This window comes from Columba livia, chromosome Z, assembly GCF_036013475.1.
Source record: "Columba livia isolate bColLiv1 breed racing homer chromosome Z, bColLiv1.pat.W.v2, whole genome shotgun sequence".
In the NCBI taxonomy this organism is placed as follows: domain Eukaryota; kingdom Metazoa; phylum Chordata; class Aves; order Columbiformes; family Columbidae; genus Columba; species Columba livia.
The window spans coordinates 59,758,025-59,777,400 of NC_088642.1; the positions used below are offsets into that span (position 1 = coordinate 59,758,025).

Genomic DNA, 19,376 nt, shown 5'->3' on the forward strand with positions numbered 1-19,376 from the left:
TTTCACAATATTAAGAAAACGTAGGTTGTTGCATAAAATAGACTCTAGTTTCGCGGCAATGAGGAACGACACCTACAGACGCAGACAGAGACGCACAGGCACAGAGTTCTTGTTAGCATCAAGAGCAAAGCCAGGCAGAGCTGAGCTCTCTTTTATTAACAGTTCTCAGTTTATATGTTTACAGATACAGGACTAAGAGCTTAGACAGTTTTTTCAAAAAAAGGTTATTCTAAACACACCACACTCATGACTGTTTTCAGTCATGTTCCCATGCATATCTTGTGGGCGGTGTTCCAGCCCACTCATTCACACGCTTGAGCCCAACATTCACACATCATACGTATGGGGGTGGTTTTCCTACCCGAGATATCATTCTCACTGGCCTGGGCTATCATTTCTTACACTCATAAAAAACAGACTTCTGTATAATCTGTCCAAGGCCCTTTAGCTGGAGCTGCACATCCTGCCATTCCCACATAGTTTCTTTCATTTGGACTAATAAATATAATACAGATTAATTTATTTTTTCCCATCTCTTACCTGTTCAACAATTTCTGCATAGACCTTTTCCACACCCCATTTTTGTTTGACCACATTATTCTTCTCCCTTCTTCAATTGATTGCACCTCTCTTGATAGTAGTTAAAGGTCAGCTTCTATCTATGATCCAGCTCAGGATGCCAGTTTTCGCTATTAGTTTAATTTTCAGGCAGGAGCTTTTCTAGAAATATTTGTTCTGTACTTGAAGGCAGCCCCATAAATCTTTGATAAATGAAGACTTTTGTTTAGGGAAAAAAAAAATAACACTGTGATGCCAGAGCAGTGGGTGTCTGCCATGCTGAGGTGTATCTCAGTTTTTCCCTTTCAAATATTCCTTCCTGTGAGCATTCATCTTCTGTTTCATATATTTAGAGTAAGCTTTGGTTATTTTTGTGGCAGATTGATTTGGGTTGGGTTTAATTTTGAACACTGAAGATTGCTAACAAGTTTTGTAAGGCAGGCAGGCACCAGGAAGGCAGAACTGTACAAGCTATAGATAAAAAGTCTGGACATATTTAATGTATGCATATATTTGTGTCTTTTATACCATTACCATATCCAGGAATTTTATGTTGCCTATTAAAAACTGAAATTTTCATTCTCTGTTTCTTTTTCTCTTTCTCTCTCATTTCTCCCTCCCAATTCCCACCCCATTCTCCCCTGGAATTTGACAGGAGGCTGAATTTCAGTCATTAAGAGAAGCTCTCTCCTTTGTGTCATTAATTGATGGATATTACAGATTAACTGCGGATGCCCACCATTATCTATGTAAGGAAGTAGCTCCACCATCAGTCCTTGAAAATATCCAAAGCAACTGCCATGGACCAATTTTGTAAGCATTTTTTAGCAGTATAATAAGGTGATGTTATTTTTGAAAGAACTTGCACTGACTGTGAACCATAATGGATATCTTGAAATGTGTACTTATTACATTTATGTAACATAAAATGCTCTGCATTTTTCCTCTTATTTTTCACTTTGCAAAATACAGTGCCTTCTTGACATATTGCAAGAAATAAATGGAAATATTCTGGTTTTAATTTTCTTCCCTTAGTATTCTGTTTTCTTGAAGTGAGAACAAGTAGTGACATCATTATAGTTACTACCATGGCAGCAACACACAGTGTGACAGACAGAGCATCTTGTGTTTATACTGCAGTCTCCAATTGTTGTATTAACTGAGTGTCCAGGGGGAAAAAGGCAAAATTGGGTAACACTCTCTTCAATATTTGAGCAAGGACGGCATTGAACTGCTAGCCATATGAATTGGAACTTTCGTTTGTTTTAAGGAATGCTGTCTCTGTGTTTGTTTGCTTTGTTGGATCTTTTTTTTTTTTTGAGGAAGAATTTAGTACCTTTGTTGAATTTTTTTTTAAAAAAACTTATTTTAATAGTTCATATAGTATTGCTTATTGTTTGCAGAAGCTAGAAGCTTAGAAGAATGAGCCAGCACTGTGCCCTTGTGGCCAGGAAGGTCAATGGCATCCTGGGGTGTATTAGAAGGGGGGTGGTTAGTAGATCAAGAGAGGTCCTCCTTCCCCTCTACTCTGCCCTGGTGAGACCCCATCTGGAATATTGTGTCCAGTTCTGGGCCCCTCAGTTCAAGAAGGACAGGGAACTGCTGGAGAGGGTCCAGCACAGGGCAACAAAGATGATTAAGGGAGTGGAGCATCTCCCTTGTGAGGAAAGGCTGAGGGAGCTGGGTCTCTTTAGCTTGGAGAAGAGGAGACTGAGGGGTGACCTCATTAATGTTTATAAATATGAGTGTCAGAATGATGAAGCCAGGGTCTTCTGTGTGACAACCAATGATAGGACAAGGGGCAGTGGGTACAAACTGGAACACACGAGGTTCCACTTAAATATGAGAAGAAACTTCTTCATGGTGATGGTGACAGAGCACTGGAACAGGCTGCCCAGAGGGATTGTGGAGTCTCCTTCTCTGGAAACACTGAAAACCCGCCTGGACACATTCCTGTGTAGCCTCATCTAGGTGTTCCTGCTCCGGCAGGGGGTTTGGACTAGATGATCTTTTGAGGTCACTTCCAATCCCTGACATTCTGTGATTCTGTGAAGTATTCAGTCAGGATAACATGAATATTTGCTTTAGTTACAGAAAGCTGGAAAACAGATAGATGCAAGATATGTTGCTGAAACTAGCACTGTCTGCTCAGCTAATACAGAATAGTTCTGTGAATTTCCTGATGACAAAAAGAGGATAGGCGCCACAACCTTCAAAAGAGATGGAGGAGGATAGCATTAGAGACCTATACAGCTCTAATCATATTTCTTCTACTAATGAGTAGTGCTGTATATTGACCTTTATTTAGGGCTGTTTAGAAGAACGTACAATGTGTCCAGATGTTTCCAAGCCATTCTGTTTCTCGTTCTCAGAGATGGATAGAAATAGTCAGTTAGCAAGGGTTGTTTAAGGGGAAATTGGTTTTTGTAGTAACAAATCATGTTTTATTTCAACTCCTCTTTCTTGTTAGCCCTTTCTCAAACCCATGTTTTCCACCCACACAAGTATTTTGCTAATTTTAGCTTGTTTATTAGGCAGTTTTATTACAGCTTCTTCTTTAATGGATGCTGAAAGTTGTATCATAAGCCTAGGAGAATATACTTTTTTAGGCTGTAAAATTCCTCATTGTATAAATAATAGTGGTGTTTTCAGTATTAAGAATTTTTAGTACACTGTTTTCTATATAAGCAGCCACCCTGAATATTGGAAAATAAAGGGACGAAAATATTAAAGGAAGCTGTAAAAATTTGAGAGTTTGAATTGTTGTATTAGTAATCTGATAATAGTGCTAATTGGCCAATCTCTGTCGCTGGTTTTTGAAATTATGCAATATTAAATATTTTCTTTTTACTATAGCATGGACTTTGCTATCAGTAAACTGAAGAAAGCGGGTAATCAGACTGGTTTCTACGTTCTTCGTTGCAGTCCTAAAGATTTTAAAAAATACTTCCTCACCTTTGCTATAGAGGTTTGTATTCTGACTTAGTATCTGTGTAATCTTTGTTGCGTTACAATAACGGGCATGGGATGTTCAGTAAATGATTCAGGATTTTCTCGCCAGAATGTTTGTCTGATGTGTGTATTCCATAGCTGCTTCTATCAGATTGTCCATCTTTTAGGGTCTTGTGAGAAACATCAAAACACTTGCATGGTAAAGAATTGCTAATGACACATACCATATGCTTAGGAGAACAAGACAGGGAAGACAGCTTGAGAATTCTGGGGTTGGTAACTTGGCTCTTGAGACTGTAGCCAGTGTTTGGGTGATGGGCTCTTTTCGGGGTTTGTTTTTTTTTGTTCAATTGTTGGGGTTTTGTTGTTGTTGTTTGGGTTTTGTAGTTGCATTCTTTTGTGGGATTTTCATCCCTTCTGCCTGCAACCTCCATGAATAGAGCTTAAATAGTCTTGAGTATACAGCCCTTGGTGATCTGAATGTCTCTCCTTTATGGGTTGTTCTGGGTTTGAGTCCTGTCCCCATCCCCAGTGCTGGGCCAGCCAGATTATTTGCTAGCTGTTAAGTAACACAGATCTCCTTCTGGATATCTGGTGTCAGCTTGAGTGGGAACCACCCTTGAAATGCCTGCAGTTCTCATCAGCTGAAGAACCAGATGCACCTCTCTTCCATGAGACTGCAGTCAGTGACAATACATTATTTGATATAGCTGTTAAACAATTGCGTGATCTTGTTCCAAGGATGGGCTTCTCTTAAATTCACAGAGCTGCCTTTGAGGTTTTAGCTAGGGAAAGTAATACAAGGGTTTTCCTGCTGGTTTGCAGCAAGCTAGCAAGTTCACAAAGTAGTCTCAGAGACAGGTACATCTCTGAAAATGACGAAGTAACGCTGATGAACACATCAGATAGAGAAGTATACAGCCATTTTAAGATGTTTCACAAAATCGTTATGTCAGTGAAGCATGCTTGCTGGGCAACTTTTTAGACTAAGAGATCAGTTCCTGAGCAAGCTTGGAGAGTCAAAGTCTGTGAGTCGAGCTTGTGCGTTAAGCCTACCATTAACTGACCTAGCCATGGCTTAGTTTGTTTGGGTTTTTTCTGTGTTCTGATTTTTTCTGGGCAAGCCGTTAGAAGGCTTTTGAGATTCAGAATTTGTTGGAACATTTTCTACAGTATTGACATGAAGGACCATGAAAGCACTATTAAGAGCTCCTCTTGTTTAAAAATATTTAATGGGATTTTTTCAAGATTCATTGTAAAAATAAATCAATGCGTATTGAAAATCTATGCTAGGAACTAATTGCTTAGAACAGTACTCTAGACAGCAGAAAAACAGAATTACAGCTGAGATCTCCAGATGCTTGTTAAAAGAACACAGAGCATGAGCATTTGGGTGATTGCTTCCAATAAAATTGTTTTGATGTTACCCCACATACAGGCAAAGAAGTTTTAACTACTAGCTCTGAAAGATATTTCTTAGCATCCGTTATCTGTTTTCTCAGCTCCTTCTTTGCAGGTTTTGTAACATTTGTTTTTCTTAGCATCAACATGCTAATTCCAGTGATGGGAGTACAATCATGTTTTCTCAGAATCAATATTACATAGTGAGAGTAAACTAACAAATTATGGTAGTGTTTTGCTGAAGCATTCTTTCTTTAATTAGTAGAATCCTATAGATTTAGATAAGCTTTTAAATACTAAATATTGATAAATTTTATTTTTAATGTAAAAAATCTCTGCAGCGTGAGAATACCACTGATTATAAGCACTGCTTAATTACAAAGAATGAGAATGGCGAATATAATCTTAGCGGAACCAAGAGAAGTTTTGGTAACCTTAAGGATCTGTTGACCTGTTACCAGACAGAAACTGTCCGTTCAGACAGCATAATATTCCAGTTCGTCAAATGCTGTCCTCCAAAACCAAAAGGTAAGAGAAAGATTTACTTCTAAGCAGAAGGTTTCCAACTTTTGGGTTAAAGATTTAAGAATAAGTTAATGTTAAATGACTTTTATGTAGGTAGATACATGTGTTTGTGTGTTGGGTTTTTTTTTTAAGTTTACTGACCTTTTTGTTCATCTTCTTTTTCATAGTTTTCAGTCCTAGTGTCTGTCAAATTCTACTTTGTTATTGATGGTCTTCCAGAATCATGGTAGCCAGTTTCATGATCAGAAGCAAAACTGGTTTCTTAATTGCAGTGGATTGTGTGCATCAGCATTTCTTCTTCAGTCAAGTGTTTTCACGTCTTGAGAAGAAAAGAGCTGCTAAATGTATAATTTCTCAGTAGGATAGTTCCGTAAGCAGAGGAACCAGCAATGCTAGTGAATTTATTGACATCTTAGCTGAATTATGCTAAGGCTGCAGTGTGGTTTCAGCTTCTCTTTAACACTGAAAAATACATGTCTAATGGAGCTCCCGCGTGAGGAGTGACGTTTTCTCTAATTTAAATTAAAGGGTTTTACCTATCTTTGGTATTCATATGATCTTTCTCCTTTATGAATTCTGATAACGTTTGTCACTTTTGCTGATTGTAAGTAGTACTTCTTACAGTTAATATGAATTAGTCTTTGTCTCTATCCAAGTCTCTGTTTAAACAAAAACTTGAGGAAATAGACTGTTTGATATCACTTTTACCTCTCTCAAATTTGATTGAAATTATCCAATGGATTCAAAAGTTTAGAAAAGAAATTTTACAAGTAAATGCACATGCACATTACAAATAATAATTTTGTGACCTTATTTCTGTATAAATCAAACAGAAATGTATACGCATCAGAAGTATAAATAATTGAATAAATATACTAACAGACCTGCTTTACTTCATGGAAAGTCTTTTTTCAAAATCACTTGAAGAATACCTACTCTGTTAAGGTGATAAGGATCACTAAAGTGTTGCTGGAACAAAAATATGTAAAAGCTCTAAAGGGGCGTCAGAAAGACATGCACATCTTTACCAGAATGATTTCGTAATACAAAAGAAGAAGGTGACTTATATCCTCTTTTTTTGCACGCCTGATTGCTATTACATATACAGCAGAAGCTGAAATATGAAAGGAAGCAGGACTATTTTCAGAATGTGTGTCAAAAGTATGAAACTTGAAATAGCTAAGTAAACCTACATGTTTTTGCTGATCAGAAGAAAATCAGACTTTGAATTTGGTTGATGAAATACTGTGTGGCTTTTTAAGTAAACTGATTTCAATGCAATATCTTATTTTTGTTGGATTAACAGGATCTCAATAATCCTCTGAAATAATATTGGCTTAGTTTTATATTTTACAAATTTAGTTTGTTTTTCTTTTCCCTACCCTCTTTCTTCTCCCAGATAAATCAAATCTCCTAGTCTTCAGAAGCAATAGTGTTTCTGATGTACCTTCATCACCCACGCTGCAGAGACACAATAATGTCAACCAGATGGTCTTTCACAAAATCCGGAATGAGGACTTGATATTTGTAAGCCCATTAGTTGCTTCTTCCACTGCAGATGGTTGGTTTAATACGCAAGAAGTTAAAAAAAAAATTAAAAAATAGTATATGTTTAAAAGAGCCATATCTGAGCTATAAGATTTTTCTGTAATCTTGCCTTAGAGTTGTTAGAGAAAATAATTTTATTTTAAATTTTCTGCTAATACAAATGATTGTGGGGTTTTGAAAGTAAGAAGTGCCCTTTTGACTGCAGTATTAGTTGTTTACGTTTAGAGATGTCTGAATATGTCTTAATAACTGCAATTTCTTCCTCTCTGGTTCTTGCAGCAAGTTGTTTTCTGAGATCCTTGAGGAGTCTAAAAAATAAGCTAAGATTCAAGCTGTTTCTGATACAGTTGATTCCTTGTCCCCTCAGTCTGATTCTAGAGGTGTGCTAGCTGTAAAGATTTGCATATACATTATTTAGGGTGGGTGTTTAAGAGATCTTTTGCAAAACAGGTAGAGATTTCTAATTTTTTGCCATCTGTGTCCTTCCTGTATTTTAGGAGGAGAGTCTCGGACAGGGCACGTTTACTAAGATTTTCAAAGGTGTAAGGAAAGAAGTGGGAGACTATGGCCAGCTCCATCAAACCGAAGTTCTGTTAAAGGTGCTGGATAAAGTACATAGAAACTACTCTGAGGTTAGTGTGATTGTTGGCTGCTATATAACATTCGTCTGTTCTACGATGAGCGTTACTTTTCTTAGAATAAATGAGTATTTGTTATATGGTAGAGGGTTGTGTGTTGAACCAAGCTCATTCTTGGCCTTGCGACACCAGGAGGGTGGATTTGAGACTGGCTTTGGGAAGGATACCTATGTACTTTATTTCCCTCTCCCTACCGTCTGTTGGAGAATTCAGAGCTACCCACTGACAGCCAGAGAACAGTTTCTTTGTATGATACAAGTACCACAGGAGAGGTCCTATGGCCACAGAATTGCCTTTACCCCTAAATACATTATTGACAGGTGAGGTACCAACATCTATGGAAAATTACTTTCTTTTAGTAGGATATCTTCAGTGTTCTGGAGTCATACTGATTGTCCAGTAAAATCAACTTTTTGTGCCAAGTCATAACAAATCAGAAGTATATATGTATGAGAAACACTTGCCATATATAGAATCATCCTATTAACGCAGACTTTCACTGTTTGAGTAAAGCTGTGAGCAAACACCTTTGTGCAAAAACTGTGATACTGGTAATGTAATTGGGCTCAAGATTGTGTATGTGATAATTTAATTTTTAAGACTTTTAACAAGATATGGTAATGTTTAATGTATTAATATAACTTTATATGCCTGTTTATTGATTATTTTGATGAGATAATTGTATCAAATGCGTACTCAATCTAGCTGTATTTACAGCAAGCCAAGAGAACCTATCTATTGTTTACTGAACTTTTCAATTACTTAAGACAAACCTATAGGCAAAAAAGGAAAAGACATTTTGGATAGCTAGTATTCATAAACAATGTAGGCATACACTTTGGACAATTGAAGACTATAAAGAAACAATATTTTAACTTCAATAAGCTGAGTAATATATTCGCATTGTAAAGTTAAGTGAAAATCAGTTGTCAAAAGGATTAGAATACAGAAGTACAAATATAGTAACTTGAAGAGAAATATGCTAATTTTCACCTTGTTTTGTTGGGTGAATAATCAGTACACAAGCAAGTGTAGTTGGAGATGCCATTGAAGAGAATTTAAAAAGCAGTAAAGAAATAAAAGCATCTGAAACCTTCCTGACAAGGTTAGGTAAGGTCTTGCAGTAGTGGATTAGTAGCATAATACTTCTTGTCTTTTAACTTAATATGTTGCAATGAAGTCAGCGTGAAACTGAATAGTGCATTATCAAAGAGTAAGTTGGAAACTAAACAGTGCATCATGAATTTGTCTGCTGTTCACATTACTTACTTAACTGACATGGAAAGGAAAATTGTTTTTAAAATGTGGAGATACACCTGCTTGCAGAAAGAGACACTGCTAACCTCTCTGGAACGTGGAATAGCAATTGTTTAAAAAAAATTCTAAACCAACCACAAACAATATAAGATATGTTATACAGGGTCTTTGCAATGAAATGGAAGTTGAAATGGTCTAAAAATGCCCATGGTTTTAATAAGTTTATCAGAAATCAGGTAATGTTTCTGAGTTTTGTTTTCATTGATATTTATTCTTTCTCAATCTCTCTCCTTCCTCAAAGTCCTTCTTTGAGGCAGCAAGCATGATGAGCCAGCTTTCTTACAAACATTTGGTGTTAAACTATGGAGTCTGCGTATGTGGAGAGGAGAGTAAGTAGAAATCAATTATCTTTTTGTACTAATTTTAGACAGCTGTCATTAGAGTTTGCCAATGTTTCTGGGTAAAAGCAGGAGGGAAAAATAAAAAAAACCAACGTGTTGTGGTAGCTGGATGCCCACTGCATGTTCACGTTGCTGTAGTTTTAGTCTTGGTGTCTGAGAACTAGTTAATGTAGTGATAACAAAGAACATGGAAAAATTGTGTAAATGCAGTCAGTGTGAAAAGTAACGTCTATAAATGACTCACAGTCATGTCTGTTCTATCTGAAAATCTCACTTTTGAAAAGTTTTGCTGAACTTCTGAAGTGACCTTTTGAAATGCCAGAAAAATTGCACCTCTACATTGTATCAGCTGTGGTTAGTTAGAAAGGGAAGTGCTTTGCTACCCAAGATAATCTTCATTTACTGTGATCAGAAACACAGAAACTGCCACCTGTTCCCACATATGTGCTGACTTTTTGAACGCAAAAATAGCTTTGGGAAGTTCGGTTTGGAAATCCCATTTCAAAAAAATAGGTCCCATTATTTCAGCAAAAACACCACCAAATGTTAACAAAGGTGAAATCCTTGCGTTGTCTACAGGAGCAGGATGTGTTTCCAGTTTCACTTACTGCATGGTGACTATTTATTCGTTTGATTGTTTTTATAAGAACACCTGAAGTTCTTTTATAATATCTTGTAATTAAATCTTAACTTTGGACAGCTGTCATATGCTTATGTGTGCTATCTTCAAATACGCACTGATGTGTCTCACTTTAGCAGTTCTTTCTCATTATTCAGGATGCTGGGCAGAAATGTTGGTTTGTCCTAAAACCACTCTTTTTTTCTGTGTTTGGAAGTTTGTAACAAAGGGAAGCAATTTTTAATTGTATAAACCTATTATGTTGATGGTTCTCTGCATTGAGAGAGAAGGAATTTGGAAAAGCAGGCTAGATTCTGTATCAGGAGTTTTTTCCCTTTGAAGCTTGGAAAAGGCACAGCACCGTGTTTGGCCAAGAGCTTGTTATACCATTGTATTTTCAAAAACGCCTATGAGTGTGTTTTCTAGTTCATTCCTTGTACCGTGCACGGGGACTATATACAAAATTTCAGGTAGATCAAGTGTGTGGTTAAAAAAAATATATCTAAAGATGTATATGATCACATAGTTCTTTAGATCACAGTTGCCCTTCATAGGCAGTTCTGTTTCTGAAGGCAAGATGCTTATTAATTTAATAAGAGGCACTTACTAAGGAATAGGAAGAGAAGCTGTTATTTTTTCCTGTGAGTTACACACTTGATGTATTTTATGAAAATTGCTTCACATAATTGTAAAAAAAAATCCCTGAATTTTAATATCTATAAAATGAATTTGTTATAAAAAATGGGTTTGTTATAACAAATATAAAACCCAAAGTTCCCAGTGTCTTTAGATTCTAAATGAGAAGCGCTGCAATGTGAGCATCTTACAGCTGAAGGAAGGAGCTCAGTCATGCAATTTGAAATTATTGTGTTGAAACTGATGAAGATTGTGCAGCACTATGAGATGGATCTTGTTTCTTGGCTTATTCACTGGGTGACTGCATGAAAGCATATGCCATATATATATATATATATATATATATATGCACATAACTTTTTTTAATGCAAATATTAGTCTGTTTCCAAGATGTACATCTTCTGTTAGAAAAGCATTTTCTTTTTCACTAAGAATATTGAGTGTAAACAACTATGAAGTGAATGTTAATTCACTACATTGATATTGCTGTACATTACTATGCTTTGTCAGAGGTTATGTTACTTATTGTGCCTTTCAAGTGAGGGTGGAAGGATGCTCACTGGATTTGTTCAGATGGAAACCTATTCTTTAAAACAACCTATTAAATACAGTAATTTTGCATTTTAAAAGCAATAAGGCAAATTTCCACACTGTGAATAAGTGTGAAGAAAACAGAATTTGTGGCAGTACTCAGATGTTATATAGCTTTGTTCCCAAACTTGGTATAACAGAGATGGGTAGTACTAGAGTAATGAATCTGTCTTGAAATTACATTTTTTTAGTCTTGGTTTTAATGTTACTCTTTTTACTTTTTGAAATCAGACATCCTTGTACAAGAATATGTAAAATTTGGATCCTTGGACACGTATTTGAAAAAGAACAAAAATGTTATAAATATCTTGTGGAAGCTGGAAGTAGCCAAACAGCTGGCATTGGCTATGCATTTTCTGGTGAGTAGTTTATTCTACAGTTTTGGTAATAGCTGAATTCAAGTGTTTCAGGCTAATACATGTAGAATGGCTGAGTTATTACCCCCCTTCTCAAAACTCTGGAGGAGGGTATTTGAAGATAGTGAATAACCAAGAACAGACCATTGTGTCTTGCACAAAGTGCAATTGAATTTCTCATTCTTTTTTAATGCTTTATGTTTCAGTTGAAATAAAAATACATTTCTAGTAATTCCCCCCCTACCCCTGCCTCCCAGGAATCAATCCTTTCTGGTTTTCTCTTCTTAACTCATGATGCTGAATATAAACTATTTCCTGGTAGTGTTAGTAGTTAACCACTGGGAGGGGAAAACTAGTACATTCTTTTTGTGCACCAGCTCCCAACCTTACAGTCTATGTAATTCAATGTAAAGGCTGTTATTTGAGACAGGTTATATGATGAGATGAATCTTCCCTTTAACAGAGTTTAAATGATGGACCAGTATTCTTCCCCTGTAATAAAGGTCAGATAGTTTTAAACCTGAAACTTGAGGTAGATAATTAAAATGTGTAAAAAATGGCTAGAAAGCATAAGTCTGAGAGGAACTGGTGACATGTCCGATATTTGATCAACTTAAATCTGTGATGATTGTTTTCTCTACTGTTGTTTCCTTTATGGTGTAAAGTATTGGTTTTAAAATACATCTTCAAACATAAGTTTTTTGTCAGTATTTATAAGACATACTTTTGCTCATAGGAGGATAAAGGACTTGTTCATGGGAATGTCTGTGCAAAAAACATCTTGCTTATCAGAGAGGAAGACAGAAAGTCTGGAAACCTCCCATTTATAAAACTAAGTGATCCTGGTATCAGCATTACAGTTTTGCCAAGAGACAGTAAGTTTTTGTGTCAGCTTTCTTGTTTAATGCTTCTGACTTAAAAAGAAATTTGTGGGGTTTTGGTTCATTGGTTAGTTGTTTTTTTTGTCATTTTGTTTGTGGTTTGTTTTTTGTTGATGTGCTTGTTTTGTTCTGGGTGTCTTGTTTTTCTGACCACCATCTAAGGTGCTTCTGTTATTTTGTCCATCTGTCACTTTAAAATAATTTCTCCATTCCTAGTCAGCAGTTTTTAATGTTTCTTCTTTATCAGCAAATAGCAACAGGAAATAAAGCCACAATTATCCATTGTGTGAGGTGTTGGGTTTTTTTTCTGCTGTTATAATTTTCAAGCTCATTTTCACTGGTAGTATTATTAGTATGCTACAGTGTACTGTGAATTAGTCTGTTGCACCTCCAGGTAGCTGCTGAACTTAGTATCTTATTATTGATCAAGATTGAATTGTTGTATTCTATAGCTTACATAAGCTTTCAGATCTGAAAGTAAATGCACTTTTGAAAATGTTGCCTGGCAGTTGAAAATCATCTTCAGTGCATTTCTTGGTCAATGCCTGAAGCCACTTGATGGTGCTATAAACACTGTATTATCATCTGACATTGAGGCTGTTCTAATGCTGTTTATAAAGCAAAATGCATTAAATGAAAATAAATTGTAAGCGTGTGCAAGATTGTTGTGCTAATGAAGTTGAAGCAACCTTACTTTTCTTTACCTAGTCTTTTTAACAATTTTGGAAAATTTATCACACTTTATACTTGGTAATTTTATACATGCCAAGAGATAATACATCTAAGAGACTATAAGCCATGCAGTGTTGTTATTTTCCAATAAACTGTTGAAATTCCCTCTTTTTAAAGGAGAAGCCTACGTTAATCTTCTGAGATCTCATTTTAAGGACCTCTGACAAGTACTGAATAATCTTTTAACTTGTTACTACACTCAGTACCAGAAGTTTAAAAATCAAATAGTAGGAAATTCTGTGTTATGGCACCTTTACTATGCCACAATGTGCCAGCTTCTAGCAAAGTACTTTTTACTCTTTGCCATCTAGTTCCTTTGTGGTAGCTACTAAATCTTGGTAACGTTGGGTAAAATACAGATGTTGGAGCAAAGATATAATGTGTAAATGACATTAAGGTGGTTTTACAACATTAGGCTCATTTTACAGTAAAACTAATGGTCCTCCATTCTGATTCATAAGTATTTTAATGTGTTCTGTAGCTTTTTTTTTTTTTCAGGCAGGAGCAAAAACTTGGAAATGTATTAAAATCACATCACAGAATGAAATTCCTGTAATTTTTACTAAATCAAACATGCTGTAGAATTTTCTGGTTTTATTATTCATCTTAACATGATGTTTCCTTTGCATGATTGTGCAGTTCTTCTTGAGCGAATACCATGGGTCCCACCTGAATGTATTGAGAATCCCAAACAATTAAGCCTGGCCACAGACAAATGGAGTTTTGGTACTACTTTGTGGGAAATCTGCAGCGGGGGAGACAAACCTCTGAGTGCACTGGATTCTTCAAGAGTAAGTTTTACTGCGTCTGCAGTCACAACAGCTCTTTGGACACCTCTAATTTAAAATGTCTGCTGTTGTAACTGTATCAGTATGTAAGGCGGTATGGCCCATGACCACTGTAGGAAAAGGACACTTTTACTGGTAAATAATGATGAGAAGTGATGAGTTGAGGTTTAGTTTTACGTTGTTTGGTTTGATTTTTGTGGGGACAAAGTACAGTGTTTCCAGTATTCTCTTATTCATGTTTCTCTTACATTGTTACAACAATGTGTCAGTTTAAACAAAAAGCGTTCCTAATATGTACATGGATTTCAATAGGTGTTATTCTAGTAGTTTAACATCTTGAATGCTGCAAGACTTCGTGTGTTGGAGATAAATTCTACTGTTTTAGTTAAGCCAGAAATGTTAACTTTGACTCAGTTAGGGACAGGGGGTGAGGGGTAACATGTTCCAGTAAAGTATTTTTTCTTATATATTTGCTCCCATAGTTGCAAGCAAAAAGATTCATTGTATTATATTTTATAAATGGACTGTTACCTTCTCAAAATCCACGTTCTTTCATAATGCTTATGAAACATTTTACAACTGGAGATGCTTAGCCAGCTCACAGGGGGATGGAATTTTCTGCTGGATTCCATCCAATTGAGGTTTTATGGAATTACCAACAAAACAGTCACCGTCTTTCTTATTATCTTCACCCGTTTTCTTAATCTTCCACCAGCAACTGACTGGGAATTTCTGAACTGATTACTCTGAATCGTGCTACATAGTCATCCATTTGATTTGAGTTAGTCAGATCTACGTTTGGTGAGGTAACAAGTCTTGGTTGACAGCTGTAATTTTCGACTGCTCTGGTGAGAATGTTAAGGCTTCTGCAGCTCTTCGTGGTTGTATATTAAAACAGCGTTTATCTGTTTAATTCCAGAAACTACAGTTTTATGAAGATAGGCACCAGCTTCCTGCCCCCAACTGGACAGAACTAGCAAACCTCATAAACAACTGTATGGATTATGAGCCAGATTTCAGGCCGTCATTTAGAGCAATTATACGTGATTTGAACAGTTTGTTCACTCCAGGTGAGTCTGTGATACAACAGGAACACAGTAGACAAAAAGAACCCTGATTACCATTGGTTCATTTTCATATGGTGCGTTCCAAAGCAGCCTTGGAAATCTGAGTTCATAAGGGCGCTGTGTTACTGCTTTTTAGTTTTTTGTAAGAGAAAACAGTTTTCTGGTTTGATTAATGTCTATCCAAAACATTCAGTCTCTTACTGAAGTATGTTATGTTTGTTACTGTCTTTCTTTCTTCTCTCAATACAACAAATAGGTGCCTTTCTTTTTTCCAAGTGGAAGACACATGTTATCAGAAGCTGTTGTGACATTTACATTTCTCCCTTCTGCAGTAGTGGAGTTGTTGTACAATAGTTGCTAAATTTGAAGTACAATAGGCCTGCAAAAAAAGGAAAATTAGGAGATTAAGGCAAGACTTGCTATGAGTCAAGACAATATATTTGACATTTTTGTAATATGTCTTTCTCTTTGACTGCAAGTTACTATATAGAAATTAGGGCGGTGTTTGATATTCTACTGAGCTTTTGGGTATGCCAAGCAGAGATAGAACATACCATGATTGTAATAAGTTTCTTCATTCTTCTCTTGGCTTTCCTGTGCCACCTGTTACCTTCCTCTCTCTCATCCTTCCTCCTGCCCTTCAGATTATGAGCTGTTGACAGAGAGTGATATGTTGCCAAATATGAGAATTGGAGCACTTGGATTTTCTGGCGCTTTTGAGGATCGTGACCCAACACAATTTGAAGAAAGACATCTTAAGTTTTTACAGCAACTTGGCAAGGTAGGTTGTTTTAAAATTCTCTGATCACCTAGGAAATAACTATATTTTTCAGTTATCTTCCAATGACCCCATATACATTATTTACATTGAAAATTCTGTTACAGAAATTAATAATTTCAGTCATATCTGACCACAATGTTCAGTTCCCTTTAGATCTTTTTCCAGATTCACAATATCATTAGATAGGACAAAGATGACTGATCTCTACAATGAATCCAATCACAGCAGAAAGCCAAAATCTTTTTCAGTAATGCAGAGCTGCATCTGACATAAACTTTTTTTTCTCTTTTTATACATGGTATTAATTGAAAAACGCTCCAGAGCAGTCTTACATAGAACTAGCGGGGTTGGGTTTTTTTGTGCATGCATCCTCTGAGAAGTCGGAATATGCAGTCCCTAAATTCAGTAGTGTCTTTGAGATATAGTGGTCCTTGAACTTTTTAGGCTTTAGAAATCAGCGTTTGGTTACTAGTTTTACAAGTCACTGCAGCCTGGCTGTGTGAAAGCATGGCTAGACAGATGACCAAGTGCAACCAGCAGATTTTCACCAAGTACCGTATTTTCATAATGGTTCCTTGTTAGTTGATGTTTTTTTATTGACACGATAGCTATACGTTCCTTTGATTCCAAGTCCTAGTGAAAGCGAAGCAGCAGAACTACTTCTGTTTGCACATGGTTGGCTGTTGACTGTACATGGTAGCATAACACAGGGAGAGGAACAGAGCAGCAGGTGATGACTGCGTAAGGGAACATAAAGACAATATAAACAGAGGAAAGGAAGAAGGTGAAACATTGAAACTTACAGGGGGAGAACCAGCAAGAAACAAAGGAGAACTGAGAGCCAAGAGGAACCTAAATTAAGGGGGTTTTGCCAGTGCAGAAAACATATGCCAACTGACCGTTTGAAGGTAGAAGTGGAAATTTGTGAAGAAGGGAGAGAAAATTAATGGATGTCACCCCCTCTCCTTGTCCTGTTTTCCTCCTGTGTTGTTTGCATCCTTTCATAGAACACGTTTCTTACAGAACTGTTAGCTGTCATCCTGTACTCCTTTTCTCTCAGGGAGATTTTGTGGCATTTCATTTAAATAATTAGTTGTGGTCACCTTACTTCTGATACGGTGAGCACTGAGGCAGTGTGAACAAGCACTAATAAAGAGACAGTGATATGGACTTGTTTTTGATTCAACATTTCCATTTGTGATCCAGGGAAATTTTGGCAGCGTTGAGATGTGCCGGTATGATCCACTGCAGGATAATACTGGAGAGGTGGTGGCTGTGAAAAAGCTGCAACATAGCACAGAAGAGCACCTTAGGGACTTTGAAAGAGAAATTGAAATACTTAAATCTCTGCAACATGATAACATTGTTAAATACAAAGGAGTATGCTACAGTGCAGGTACGTGCTATATTGAATACACCTTGAGGTGTACACCTAAGTGTGCATACTGAGAAATTCAGAGAGGTAAGTGTTTATGAAAGCCACTGACTTGTCCTGACTTTACCAGGACTTAGCACGAATGAGAGGAAATAGTGTTTTTAGTATACTACTTCTCAGTACAAGCTGGACATTTTATTCATTCAGCTCATTGCACAATTTTATTTAGAGAAAGTGCCATTTTGACTAGTTACCTTTTTTTTTTTCTTTGTCTTAAAGCATGAAAGTCTTCCTAGAAAAGAATTTAGGGTTAAGTGGAAAAATGCAACCGTTTTGTGACTATTGTTCTACTTTGCTCAATGTAGTGTCCAAGAGTGGATATTACTAATTCTTGTACAGCCAATACAGTAAAAGACTAGACAGAAAAAGTTTCAGAAATGGATGTGTTTGAGTGAATTGTTGATGCTGTTCAAGTTGATGAATGAAAGCATGGGCTCAAAATCAGGCTAAGTTCTTAAAGATGGTAAAATTGCTGGCCAGTTGATGTCAGTTACTGTTCTGAGGTTCATCTCAGCAATGAGGAGGAATTACATAAACACAGATACACACATGTGGCAATTTTACTTTGCTTTAGCAATAGTAGTTAAAGTATTGATGAGGGGTTCTTGATTAGTGATGCTCTGTATATCAAGCATATTCACAGTATTGTTGTGTTTAAAATCATTGGCATTTCCTGAACAAATGCAGTTAACTAGTATATGAAAAATTGCATTGTGATCTCCATGTAATATTTTTTTTTTTTATTAAGACAATTTTCTATTACTTTTATTCATAGACATTTGTGAATGTTAAGTTTTCTGTCACTTTCCAGTTGCAAGTTTTAAAATATAAAGTGTATTTTGTTGTTGTTGTAAAAGGTCGTAGAAATCTAAGATTGATTATGGAATATTTACCATATGGAAGTTTACGAGATTATCTGCAGAAACACAAGGAGAGGCTGGACCACAAGAAGCTTTTGCTCTATGCATCTCAGATATGCAAGGTAGGAAGTTTCAGATTGATATTTTTCAACAAATTTTTGTCTCTTTGGTCTTGCCTCATTTGTCTCAAAACAACCAGAACTGGATGCTTTGGTGCATCTTTTATAATACTGTTGGGCTGATAGCGCCATATAACCCTAAAAGAAGTAGCAATATGTATTCATGTACTCAAGAACCAGACAAACTTCTGAGTATCTTAATGCAGGGTGCGGAGGCTGGCCTCTCTGCTGACTGAGGCTGAATATACTCCATTTATTTGTGTTTATTTTATAGTTTGATTAGCTTGTATTTCATTCAGAAGAATTAAAGCATTTTTTCACCCTGATGAGAGCAGAAATAAAATTTACAGGAGTTAATGCACTCACCCAGGCAAACTGTTCATGACATACCGTAATGGATTTTTCAGAATGTGGACATTGGGCTGTAAAAACAGTGTAACATTATGTTATATGTTTAAGATACTTACTTTAAACTGTAAATAATATTAGCTTATTTAGCAGAAAGAGCAAAGATACATGGTTTCTGTATGAAGAACTAGAGGTCACAGAAGTGCCCAAAGCCATAATATATTATTTATTAGTCTCAGGGGTTGGTACTGAGCATCCTTCATAAAATCCTGAAAAGGGGGGAAAAATCTGTTCTCTATTGTGATATCTCATTTCCTTAGGAAGATGGTTTATGCCTGCTCTGTTTTTATTGTTATTATGCAGGGGCAAGGGGGAAAGAGAAGAGAAAAAAAAAAACCCAAACCTCATCCCCTCAAGACATGTAGACAGAAATATTTTCAAATTCCTTTGCCCAGTACCTACTCAAAGACATGGAAACAGTCGGTTACTTAAAATTAATGAGTGTTCTTCAGGGTACGTAGCCCATAGATGTTGTTATGTCTGGCAATCCCTGCCATATTCAGAGCAGAAGACTTCCTTCTGCAATATCTGCAGAAGAGGCCAGGAGAGTCTGCCAGAACCAAGATGATCTCCAGGCATTCCAGCTTCCACCTGATGAACAGAACTTGATAGTTCCTGCTTGAAACTGGGCTGACTCAGTAAACCTCTTAGCTACAGGGCATGTATAGAGGATGCTGCATGCACCTTCATCAGCTGTTCTCGCCTGTCCCTGCGCTTTGCTGTGCAAGGCTAGATGGGTAGTCTCCACCAAAAACTCTTGATGGACAAGCAATGCGCAATGGGGTTGGAAAACAGAAAACGTTCACAAGCCTTTGGCAGAGAG

General features: G+C 36.6%; 1 protein-coding gene across 12 annotated transcripts in view; it reads left to right on the forward strand.

Moving 5' to 3' along the window:
- The window catches only part of JAK2 (Janus kinase 2), a 91,524-nt gene that overhangs the window by 59,654 nt on the left and 12,494 nt on the right, over positions 1 to 19,376 (forward strand). For all 12 annotated transcript variants that reach the window (XM_065046020.1, XM_065046025.1, XM_065046022.1 and 9 more), the window contains 13 exons: positions 1,214 to 1,371; positions 3,415 to 3,526; positions 5,253 to 5,439; positions 6,836 to 6,963; positions 7,482 to 7,616; positions 9,181 to 9,268; positions 11,358 to 11,485; positions 12,219 to 12,357; positions 13,735 to 13,886; positions 14,803 to 14,953; positions 15,595 to 15,731; positions 16,938 to 17,127; positions 18,024 to 18,148. In XM_065046020.1, the coding sequence (XP_064902092.1) occupies positions 1,214 to 1,371; positions 3,415 to 3,526; positions 5,253 to 5,439; positions 6,836 to 6,963; positions 7,482 to 7,616; positions 9,181 to 9,268; positions 11,358 to 11,485; positions 12,219 to 12,357; positions 13,735 to 13,886; positions 14,803 to 14,953; positions 15,595 to 15,731; positions 16,938 to 17,127; positions 18,024 to 18,148 (1,830 nt within the window). The remainder of the gene's footprint in view (positions 1 to 1,213; positions 1,372 to 3,414; positions 3,527 to 5,252; positions 5,440 to 6,835; positions 6,964 to 7,481; positions 7,617 to 9,180; positions 9,269 to 11,357; positions 11,486 to 12,218; positions 12,358 to 13,734; positions 13,887 to 14,802; positions 14,954 to 15,594; positions 15,732 to 16,937; positions 17,128 to 18,023; positions 18,149 to 19,376) is intronic.